Source organism: Dermacentor silvarum, chromosome 7 (assembly GCF_013339745.2).
Source record: "Dermacentor silvarum isolate Dsil-2018 chromosome 7, BIME_Dsil_1.4, whole genome shotgun sequence".
Taxonomy (NCBI): domain Eukaryota; kingdom Metazoa; phylum Arthropoda; class Arachnida; order Ixodida; family Ixodidae; genus Dermacentor; species Dermacentor silvarum.
Genome location: NC_051160.1, coordinates 42000678 through 42013084, shown reverse-complemented (window position 1 = coordinate 42013084; position 12407 = coordinate 42000678). Strand labels below are relative to the sequence as shown.

At 46.0% G+C, this 12407-nt stretch overlaps 2 protein-coding genes across 2 annotated transcripts in view; both read left to right on the top strand.

The window, feature by feature from the left end:
- The first annotated feature begins 3515 nt into the window (after window positions 1–3515).
- On the top strand, window positions 3516–5477 carry LOC119458814 (neprilysin-1-like). Its single transcript, XM_037720675.1, has one exon. The coding sequence runs from the start codon at window positions 3516–3518 to the stop codon at window positions 5475–5477; it is 1962 nt and encodes a 653-aa protein (XP_037576603.1).
- Window positions 5478–6065: 588 nt separating this feature from the next.
- Window positions 6066–12407, top strand: part of LOC119458813 (glutathione S-transferase-like) — a 6439-nt gene continuing 97 nt past the window's right edge. The window contains 3 exon segments of the mRNA XM_037720674.2: window positions 6066–6119; window positions 12214–12294; window positions 12297–12407. The exon segment at window positions 12297–12407 is cut by the window's right edge and continues 97 nt beyond it. Of these exon segments, the coding sequence (XP_037576602.2) occupies window positions 6066–6119; window positions 12214–12294; window positions 12297–12407 (246 nt within the window).

The window sequence follows — 12407 nt, the reverse complement described above, 5'->3', positions numbered from 1 at the left end:
GGTAAAACGTATAGAAAGAGTTCTATATGAACGCATGATGGATCGTATATCTCAAAATTCGTTACTGAGCCCAAGTCAAATAGGCTTCCGGCCCGATCGATCCATTTGGTGTGTGCATGTAGACTTGGAAAGCCGTATCCAACTTGCTCGGCGTAGAAAAGAATTTAGTGCTTTAGTGACTCTTGACGTGGCGAAAGCTTATGACAGCGTCGAGTTCTCACTATTGCTGGACAGATTACAGTCCTACAATTTTCCCAGATATATAACGGCACGGATTTTTGTAATTTCTAAGAAACAGAAAAATGTATTGTTTTCAAAACGGCTTTTCTGCAACAAAGTTCGATCAGACAAGAGGGGTGCCCCAGGGGGCTGTTCTGTCTCATGTACCATTTAACCTGTTGATGAGTTCAATTCCACTGCGCCGGGAAGTTCATCTCTATGTCTATGCAGACGACATCGCATTTTTTCGCGACAGCAAGAGACATCAATTCCCTTTACCTGTCCTTGCAAACGTACCTCTGTATTCTAGAGACGTGGCTTCATAATCTTCACCTGTCACTAACTGTAAACAAAAGTGCAGTCCTTGTCTTTCCACTTTCCGGGCCGATACAGTTATCATTAGTATATGATCAGAGAACCATCCCACAGGTAGAGTCGCTTAAGCACCTGGGTATCACATATGATGGAAAACTTAACTGGCGTTCTCGCATATAAATATTGCAACGAAAGAGACACGAGCCATAGGTTTATTATACGTAGAATCAGTAACCGGCGTTCTGGTATGCGAAGTGACACACTAATTATGATCTACCGTATGTATGTACGACCGATTCTAGAATTTGGCTGTGTTTTGTTTTACGGAAGTGTAAAATATAAAATAAGTCCACTTGTTCTTTTAGAAAGAGAAGCTCTTCGAATATGTTTAGGTCTGCCTAAATTCGTTGCTAATAATGTGGTATACCAGGAAGCCCGCTTACCTTCTCTTCACACGAGATTCTGCGTGCTGACGGTTCAAACCTACTTAAGAACTTACGAATCTCCTATTAGACGTATACAGAATATATATTTATTAGGGAACCAAATTCATTTTTGAGAACACGTGGCCACAGTTATATACCCCACAGGTTGTATTTGTGCAGGCACAACTAGCACCATGAAATGTTCGCATTAGGGAAATCATTCCGTTTGACAGGTCCACATTATCACTCAAAATAGAATTTGCAGACATTTTTTCCCAATATGGCAAACCTGCTGCGCCCAGCATATTTGAATGCCCTTTTGCAAGATTATTTGGCCCATTTCCCAATAAATGTAATAGCGACTGATGATTCCTAGTGTGAAGAGAAGGCAGGCTTGGGAATATACTCACCATCCCTCGATTGGTCTTTTTCACATCGCCTGCCAGATTACACATCAGTTTGTCATGCCGAACTTCTGTCAATAGTTCTTGCGTTGCGAAAGTTACCACTACATGTTACAAAAGTTGTTACCGTCACAGATTCGCTTTCTGTATGCAGCGGGCTTAACGTGTCTAGAAATTCGACAACTTTGAACATGTTTTATATATTAACTCCACCCCACTTAAGGTTAGTTCATTTAGTATGGGTACCAGGCCACCGAGAGATCCAACCTAATGAAATAGCTGATTCTTTAGCACGAGAAAAGGTCCGGCAATATCTGTGCCGCCGGCAACTGCGCATATCACTTCAGACAGATATAAGCAGTTTTCTTTGACTGATAACAAGAAAAGCCTTTCATTAGCAAAATCTACAGACTTTATACATCTAAATTATTCTTACAACCAACAATGGTGTCCTAACCGGCAATTCGAAGTATCATTTACAAGGCTGCGTTGCCGTATTCCACAACTTAATGTTTACTTGCACAGGTGTGGTATGGCGGCATCCCTATTATGCTACCTCTGCAATAAACCAGAATCCATCGATCACTTTGTATTACCGTGTCGGCAGTTTTCTCATAATCGAAAACGATGTTTCGAAATTCTACTTCGCAATCTAGGACTGCCGTTAAGCAGTTCACTTATACTGTCACTTGGTGCCACGGTGTTAGGATATAGCCACAGGGCGTTTGCCGAGCCATTTATAATTTTCTCTGTGACACAAAAACATTGCCTTAATAATATTTTCCCATTTTTCATGACTGATTTATTTATCCTTCAATCAATTTAGAAATTTTAAAAGTAAAATTACGAAATCACAATTATGTTATTATTAATATTATTATTCAAGATTTACGTCTATCCTTCACTGTATTTAATTTTTATTAAGTTTATATTACTATTCCTATCTAGACAAGGCTGACTAACTTAGCATATACTGCTTTATTTCTTTTATTATATCGGTTCATTTCTCATCTTCAATTATTCATTTATTCTCTTTTTTATTACTTATTTATTTCTAAACTAATCTATTTTAATTTTCGATCATCGGGCGGACTACGCCGCCAGAGCCCAAGGGCTCGTGGCAAACGTCTAGGCAGGGTGAAGCCCACCCTATTAACTTGCCGGACAAAAAAAAAAAATAAAGTTTTTACCTACCTACCTATAATACCACGCGGTTCGTGGCCTATCCCCCACAGTGGGTCTGTGCCATTGATTGAGGCATCATCATCATCATTGTCTATCCCCTCATTTCATAATCAGTGCTGGGTTCTTGGTGTCGTCGTCTCGGAACCATTGCAACAAGCGTGCTGGTGATGAGGCCTGAGCAGCGCAGGTTATCACCGTTGCCGGTGAGCGCGAGCGTCAAGTCTTAAACGACAGTAGAACGCTGGCAACTCCTTCAAGCGAACGTGAATGCTTGTTCCATACTTACCTCCATGTTCGAAATTCCTACTCCACGATAGAAGACGTATCCTAACGGTACAGGAAGCCCTCCCAATGTAGGCCCAATGCGAAATCACATCGGCCGTGTACATTGCCTAAAGTTGGCCGTACATAGGTTCACATTGTTCCTAAACAGGCCGGATAGCTTTCGCCATCTGAGAGTGCTCACTGGCCCTACATCGGCCAGTGGTGCTCTGACAAAGGGTCATATCGGTCGCATGAAAAGCAACTTTGCCGAACATAACGTTGGCCCTACATCTTGCCCACATTGACCCCGCTTCCTATGCTATTAGAGTTGAGTACAGCTCGACCGAAAGCTTCTCGTTCATCACCTTCCTCGCATGTCCTCTATTTGTCCTCCCGGACTGCCCTATATCGGTACTTTCAGCCAATAAGCATTGGCATACCCAGCATCTCGGGCAGTCCTGGGGAGTCCGGGACGATAAATCAAAGATACTCCTTTTTGCCTGGACTGCATAAAACGTGTGCTTAGGCACATCTTGCACGAATATGATTTGTGCGTTGCATGTAACGAAGAACGACGCGCAAACAAAGCCGCATCAGATCGCCATTTTTTTATTCGTGGCAGGGCACACCGTACCGCAAGAGGCGTCTCGACAGGAAGTGCCCGTGTGGAGTGGGCGTCAGGGCGTGCGTCTTCGTCTCCACAATGGCCGCAGTCGTGGCCTTTGCGGGACTCGGCGTCTACTACCTGGTGTCCGGTGTAGCAGGCAAGGGCGATAGCCAGCAGTACCTGAGCAGGTTCAGCTGCCGCAGCGATGATTGCGTCAAGTCCGAATCGCTGCTTATACAGTCTCTCAACACCAACGTCGACCCGTGCCACGACTTCAAAGCGTACGCCACGTCGCGATGGCTGCCAGACTCGCACCAAGACGTGTCTGAGCTTTGGAACTACAAGTGGCACGTCAAGTACAACTGGATGAGCCGGGTAGCCAGCGAGATCGCGAGCCGGGACTTCGAGTCGCACTTGGGCAATATGGTAGCGTCATCGTTCAGCGCCTGCGTGAATCGGTCCGCCGAGCGAGCGAACGACACGCGAACCATGTTCAAGGAGCTCATGCGAAGCCTCGGCATTCCCTGGCCGGAGGCGCCACCTCGTGACGCGAACCCGTTCGACGTCTACATGAACCTGTGCGTTCGGTGGAACATCCCGCTCTGGTTCGACATCAGGCTGCTTCCGGACAACACTCTCAAGGGCCAACGAACGGTGTACATCGGCCCGAGCGCGTTCGCCAAGTTCTGGGCCAAACAGTTCAGGTCTATTAGCGGTGACTCCGCAGTGCGTGGGTACATCAACCAGTACCTAGTGTACTTCGCAGGTTATGATGAGGCAGCAAGGGACGAGCAGCTCGCGGCCAACTGCTACACGGTGTTCATGTTCACGCGACAGGTGGTGTTCATGCTCGAGACCATTCACGAGAACGTGGGATCCAAGGCGTACACGTTCGACTCACTCAGCAACGCGTTCGGTCAGCGCGCCGATCGTTTCGCGTCCCTCATGAACCGATACTTCAGACTCGAGAAAGCTTTCGTAGGTGCCGACATGGCCATCGTTGAGAAAGTGGGCACTGCCGAAGTGACGCGCTACATCGTCGACGACCACGACCCTCCTCTGGTCCTCAGTCACCTGGGCTGGTGGGTTCTCCAGATATACGCGCCGATTGTCGACAACAGCTTTTTTGTCCTCAAGTACGGCAACAAGGAACTGGGCGACCTCATGCGTCCTCTATTCTGCGAGACCCAAATGGAACACTCCTTCAAAATCCTGCTGCTCTCCAAACACGTCGCGCTCAACTTCCCGCCCAAGGTCAGGCAGAGAGTCGACGACATCCTCGTCAACGTTCGCGAAATGGTGGCGGCGACGTACGAACACTCCAACTGGCCACCGATGACCCGCGCGAGGGTGGGGGAGAAAATTCGAGCGATGCGCATCAACCTGTGGCCCATGGCGGAGTACCTATCCAGCGAGACGCTTACCCGCATCTACCGATCCCACCACACGACGAAGAACACCGCGCTCGACCACTGGATCGCCGAGCGTCGGGCAAACGCGGCGCTTCTCGGGAGCGGCGCCTACTTCGAAGACAAGCGGTTGCCGCACTCGTTCGCCAGGGACGCCGTCTACTACGACTTCCTGCTCAACGAAGCCTTTGTATCGATGATGCTGGTGCACGAGCCACTTTACTACCCCGACGCCGACTCGGCCATCAACTACGGAGGCGTGGGAGCCGCCTTCGCGTCAGCGGTGATGCATGGAGTCGGTTCAGGGCAGGACGCTCTCAGCTTGGTTCCATCCAGCCATGCTACTACTGCGGAAAAAGAAAGACCGCTGTCGGGAAACGCGACGTTCAACCAAACGCGCGAGTCGTCCTCGCGTAGTCTAGTGGACACGGTGCCGGGATTCCTGCCGGCGTTCCACGCTCTCCAAGCCCACAAGGCGGAGTGGCCGACACAGCTACGCGAATTTCCCCCGGAAAAGCTGTTTTTCATCAACTACTGCCACACCCAGAGCAGGATGAACATCGCCTTCGACTGCAACGGTGCGGTCCGGGGAGACGAGAGCTTCGGGTTCGCATTTCGCTGCGCGAAAGGTTTGCCCATGAACCCGTGACGGTGGACGATCCGGAGCAGCGTTGTGATTTCCGGCCAAGAAGTGCAGACCATGCGGCTCGCGATGTCTGGTGCTTGTGTTTGCGTACCGGACGCCTCAACGTTTTTTTTTTTCACATTCGTTATGTGGACAACGCAATCTTTTTTATATATATACTCTTCGCGATTGCTTTATTTTAATGGGACGAGGAACAGAGTTAGTTCTTCAAGAACCTCGTGCGAACGTTTATAAGTTCTTTCTGTTTTTAGGAAATGTACGAACCTACGTACTTAGCTTTTTCTTTGGCCTTGTACGACGGAATCGCGCAGAAGCATTGTATATTGTATCGAAATATACTAGATAGTGACTCATTCAGTGGCTCAAGCAAAGGTCGGCACACTCACCCGCGAGTACGCTGACTCACACCCGCCCCACACTCGTTTGAGAAGTGTGAGATGGTGTGTTAGTGAGTGACGAATGGTGTGACTGCAAGTGAGTGTATGCAGGAGTGAAAAGCTGGTTCGAGTATGAACGCAAGTGAGCGATGGTGAGTGAGTGAACGTGGGTAGATATGTGGGTGCTGGCGAGGGTGGCAAGGGGAGGGCGAGTATGAGCCCGAGCGGATACCAGGAAGTGCAAATGGAAGCGACTAAGAACGCGAGTGTGAGTGCGTACATAGCCTATATAGAAAAATATGTGTAAGTACCTGCTTATTCCGCCGACCTATGGGGCTAAGCACTAAACCATACTGAAAAACCTTGTTTCAGTCCTACTGACGGAGACAACGGCGCATCGCAACTTGGCTTCTTTCTTTACATTAGATGTGGCTTTAGCTGAACATTCAAGTGCTTCGTGAAGTGCTTGACGGGCTAGTCCCCCTGTGGTGGATATGTGCTATCATTAGAGTTCAGCAGCAACAGCAGGTCTCTCCGGTGCGCCACTTCTAGGGGTGTGCGAATAGTGATTTCTGAGACCGAATGGAATACGAGTGTAATAATACCAGAAGCGAATCGAGCGGAATATCGAATATTCTTCGAATAATGAATAGCCGTTATCACAATATTAAACGATGTTCACATCCCAGTGTTCTTAATGTCAGCAAGTTTCCGTCATTACATAGTATACGAAGCGCTGTTAGCGATCGCTCGTACTCCCTGGAAAAACCCGGTGCATGCGGAGAAACGACTTCTTTGCTCCCAAAAATTCACTTGTGCTTTTAATAAACAACGCTTCATACCGTATTATGTAAATACAGAACCTTGCTAACTTCAAAAATACTGGAATGTGAACATCGTTTTATATTAATTGTGATAAGGGCTATTCATAACTGCCAGTTATACCTTTTTTGTTTCATTCCTGTAGTTATTTATTTCCCGTGCTCCACACTGAGTACGTTCAGGGCTCATAACAGTCCAGTATGCTACATCTGCAATGAGCTAAAATTCATTGGCCACTGTTTTCTACGACAGACAAAGTAAGCGTAGCTTTGTTTTGAGTAAAAAAAAGAAATTAAATAATTCTAAATAAATTATGAACATACACTGTCGGCTCACAGGTATATCTAAAGCACGCTGACCTGTTAAGGAAAGAGCGCAATGTATTCAACAGATTTAATGATTTACTTGATTTTATTGAATCCATTTGGTACTTTCCCACACAGTTTCTGTCCATAAGGGACACGCGGGGGCAGAGGATTTGCAGAATCCTTAAGCGTGACTATGTATGTGTGGTACTTCTATGTGCATGCACCTGTCGCGGCCATTATTTCCTCGACAAGCGTCGATCATACATCGCCTTCGCTCACATGACGTCACCGCGTAGACATCTTACACGGTGCATTCACCTGATTTGGTGTCTGCATTTGAACGATGCAACGCAAGAACACAAAAGTTACATGATGATAAACTGGAATAAGAATAAAGAACTTGGGGTGTATTAACATACACGTCGCGTGAGATTTCACGCTGCATAGGAGGAAAGTGATCAAAATCGTGCTCATCGCATTTAGTTGTAAATCACTTAATTAACCACGTCGCTAAATCATCGCGTCACATGTTCCAACGTGTGCGTAGGATCTGCATATTTTTGTTTTATTCGCAGTTGTATATAACTGTATTTGTTCATGCTTGTTTTGTCATCTACTCGTTGTACAGATTTTTTCTTTTGAAATTGTCTTTTGCAGTTTATACAAAAATAGGACACAACTACCGTATAGGGGTAGGAAACGATTGTTGATTGTCGCTGTTTGTTTTTCTGGCACAAGATAGTTTGCACAGATACTATCTTTTCCTCAGACAAAACTCTTGATTTATAATGTGCAACATTAACCATGACGCGGCAAACATTGTAACCTGTTGCCGACTAAACATACTAACAATAATACTACAAAATCTAGATTCGTCATTTTCTCAGCTAAACAAATGCTTATCTCAGGGTTTCCATCGCTAACCTTTGCTTTTAGCACACTTCATCCTACTGACAGTGTAGTGTTTCTTGGCGTCATATCAGATAAACACCTAAAATTTGATTAGCACGTTTTAGCCTTAACAAGGAAGGCAGCTTGTGGGATTAGAATAATAAAGTTCGCAATTTCTTTAATGTGAAGACACTCATCTCCGTTTGTTATACGCTCTCATTCATACGTATATTAATTATTGCATATCATCATGGGGGAACACGTATCCCGCTCATTTATCCCCACTGTAGCATATCTAAAGTCAAGCAATTCACATCATCACACGTAGCAGCTACACACGAGAAGCATCTCCATTGCTCAGTTCTAAGGATATTTTGTCATTACAGAAACTAAATTTTAAATACTCACTTGGAATACTTGTCCATAAATATATTACCGGAAAGTTCCCGTTTCCTATAATTACAAACAGCCAGTATCCTCACTCCACGTTTACCCGATTCGTTTCGACCAACAGCTATTACCAAAACCTACAAATAATTGTGGAAAATTTACTACTAATTTTACTATTACAACTTTGGAACTCATTACCGTGTCATATTAAGATACTCTCTCATTTTTACACATTGAAATCAAACCTCCGTGAATTTTTGCACTCAATATAATCATTTCATTGTTACCGTTTTATGAATAATGCACTGTGTTATTAAAGCACTTTACAGTGTCAGCTAGTGACTCATTTAATACGGTGTCTTGTGTGTTTGCATATAGCTGCTTTGTATTTACATATATCCTACTCATTTCTAACGGGAGGTCTCCTGTACAGTCTGTTGAGTAAGGGACCTCCCTCTGTATGTTTGTATAATCCTCATTTGTAACCTTATCATTATGCACAATAAAGAACTCTCAAACAATCATTAAAATAACAGGCCAGCGACCATGAGACCCTGACACGCCTGCGCCACATGAACCGCTCAGCAGTACCGTCAGCTGCCGCAAATTCCGCTGCACCGAATGCGCTAGAAGCCCAGAGAGACACAGAAATAGATGGCTGCGTATTACATACCGGTATTTTGTTTCCAACTCTCCCGGATGAATGCCCCCCCCCCATGCCCATGTTATACTAAGGAGCCCCTCCCATCTGTCGTGGTGGAGCGTACAGCTATCCCGGACGCCCTATCATGTTGTGACCCTGACAATCACCGAGATTGTCCAGAAAACCTTACCCTCTATACGGATTCCGCGCAAGTGGTCAGATAGTTATGGGCCCTCTCGACATCACTTTAGAAGTGCATCGCCTCGTTGAACTGTGACCGTGCCCTGTTTCAGTGGATCCACAGCTCTGCACCGGGACAGATGGCAGCCCAGCCTGCATGTGATCCAAAGGATGTGGCACATCCGCAACCGTTTCTTCAACTGTGCGCCAGACACATTACGTATGCACAAGGAATCTATCCGGTGCTCCGCGCGCGCTCTTATCCCTTCACGTTGGTCTGACTTTCCAGGCTGTTTAACACTCGCCCAGAGCCGGTTAATTGCGCTCAGGAGGGCACGCGCGATCGTCGCATTGATTCCTGCTGTCCGGACTACGGGGACGTTTGATGTGCGGGAAGCCCCTGACGCCCTGTCCTTTCTGTCTCACCTCTGCCACGGAGGCAACATTAGGCCACCTCTGCAGAAGTTGTCCGGGCCTTCAGAAAGCCCGTGCCCGCCACCTACGATGCTTGGGCCAACACACCGGCCGACCGCCTGACCTTCACAAATGAACACATGGTCCTTTGTGAACGGCCACTTGTGCATTTTATAGAGGAAATAGGCCTTTATATTTTTGTTTGAATTATGTCACAGTGTGCTCGCACAATAAATAAAAGAAACATAAGAAAACACATATATGGTCCAAATAATTAAATAATAAACGTCAGTCAGCACAAATAAACTATGAATAACAGGATCTTGCCATTTGGCGTTTCGTAGGGTCTCGTTTTGAAGTGACAAACTGACTTGTCGATTGTAATACGCGACCGCTATTTGCCGAGTGGTCAGCTAGCATTGCTTGTTGAATAGTCATTGGTGGTAATCTCCACGTAACCTTTGAGGGGAATTAATATAGTTAAACCTTGCTCCTTCTCTACATAAATCTTTCACGATTTCCGACATTATATATCTAAGCATGAGACCAGCTACTATGGCAAATGAACAATGCACTCAACAAAAGAAATAATAAAAGGGCCGGAAGTAAACGCAATTGTTGGCTGCAGAGACACTTACAATTTGTTCCATCACGAGGCTGCTAGAAAAGCCCATAGAAATCGATATTAAACACGAGCACAAGTATTTCATTTAGCTTCAGTCATACCATTCAATCAGTACTCGTTATTAAGGGTAACCTTTCACTTTCATTTTACACACGAAAGCAATGAAAACCCCTCCGGATGCAGCGAGAGACAAGAAAGCACTCGCACATGTGCAGCTTTAGTGTGGGTCGTCTGACACGTGACACTGATATCGCTGCGGTAGGGGAGCGCTGACCTGCGGACGCCAATCTGCCATCTGAGATAACGGCAAGGAAATTTTAGGCACACCTTGCTTTTCTTATGTGGGCGTTTGTCGCTGCATTGAGACAGCAGCAGCGTAACATGGCCATAAAACCGAGCGTCTGGGCTCGATGTATAGACGCACGTGACTCGAAGGTGACAATTACGTCGCTGTCACAGACTGCAGTGAGGTTTCAGGTCATTCTGGCTTATTATTTTTCATCTTCGGGTTCTTCTGAGCCACGCACACAAAGTGCTCGCAAGGAGCGCTTGTTGAGTAAGTGGAACTGGCTTTAGTCATAATCTCGTTCCGGTGATTGATCTCCTGTCGGGTCCGTTTATTTACGCTGAGTGTCATGTATACGCTGTCACTTACAGTAATTGCATGCCTGGGTTATGGGGACGAAATTTCCTATTATCATTCTCAAATTCTCAAGAAAATATAAAGTTTCTCAAATTATCACTATACAAAATCACTAGACAGCCTAAACTCGAATATGCGTGTTCTTTGTGTGAATCCGGGCATGCTTCCTTAATGGACACTTTCGAGTCCAATCAGAACCACACCACCGGTTTCGTTTTGTCCAATTATGCTCGTCATGCTAACGTCTAACCTATGAAACTAACCCTCGGTTTACCGGACCTCGCGTTACGGCGCAAGGGCTGCCCGTCTAAGTATTTTCCGTAAGGTATATTACACTGACCCGGCTCTTAATTAGGTAACAAGTCCTACTTCGCACATACTGCATTTAGTCAAGCGTTCGCCCTAAGTCGGAGAGCCGATATGCCACTTGAGTGCTTACCCCAGTTCTGTTATCGTGCGCTCTAGTTTACAGAATGAAATCATCTCCCTGCCTCCATCGCTGCTATCACCGACAGTACAAACTTTGAGAAAGTGTGCCACAGCCAATGTCATGTCATCCCATTTCTCTCCATGATCTATTGGCCTTCAGAGTATTGACAATAATACATAAAATATATGTAGACAAGGGACCAGGTGCAGACATTGGAAGCAATCTCCTTCTATGTGCCATATTAAGCTCGGGATGTGTAAGATAAAGTGCTGCATGATGCAGCATCCGGTACGATCGAGTAATGACACTTCATGCAGGCGCCATATTCGTTGAAAACAATAAAACAAATAGAAAAAAAAACATGGAACAGACAAAGTAATGAAGCCGAGCACACTGGAAAGGAATAAGAAAGTGTAAACATGGGAATTGAGAAATCGACAAGCAGTTATTAGTAACATTTAATCCGTTCCAGCGAATAACCTAAAGAACGGAGCTCAGAACGAAAAGAGTGGGAACCGAGGGGCTCTACTTTTGTTAGTCCCACCAATATGAAGCCAACAGACAATGAAGCGAAGGAGAGCGTAGAAGAAATTAACTGTGGTTTTTAATGAAACGTAGAGATAACAAGGAAAATACAACTGAAAGTGGGTGAAGAGACAACTCGCCACCGTAGGGAGCCGAACCCACAACCTCCGCATTACACATGTGGTGCTTTACCAATCCAGCTATGGCGGCGACCATTTTCTCGGGTCCGCCAGCCCGCCACTTTCTCGGATATTTAGGCATCTTTGCTATATCTCTGGGATTGCTTTCCAGCGCCACCCATGGCAAAGGCGGCGAATGGGGATCATCCTAATCAACCGCAGGCGTCAGATATTACGTGAATTTAGGCGCATGCAACTGGCCAATGAACGATCGTATGCTATACTTGAGAGTTCCGAGTATCAACCCCCATGCGTCAATTAGACGTCTTCCATTTCGACACAGCCTTTTTTTTTCTTTTTTTTTCTTACAAGCTAAAGGGAGAAACCAAGGCACCTGTTCTTGGCTACTGCGACATGCGCGGATTTGCGCAGCCTATCCGAAACCTGCTCGTCTATACAAGGGGGTCGATTTCGTGGACAAGCGGTACAAGTTAGGCCCGGCGCCCGGCTACGACCACGAGGAATGGCTCGGGGAGAAGTTCACGCTAGGACTCGAGTTCCCCAAC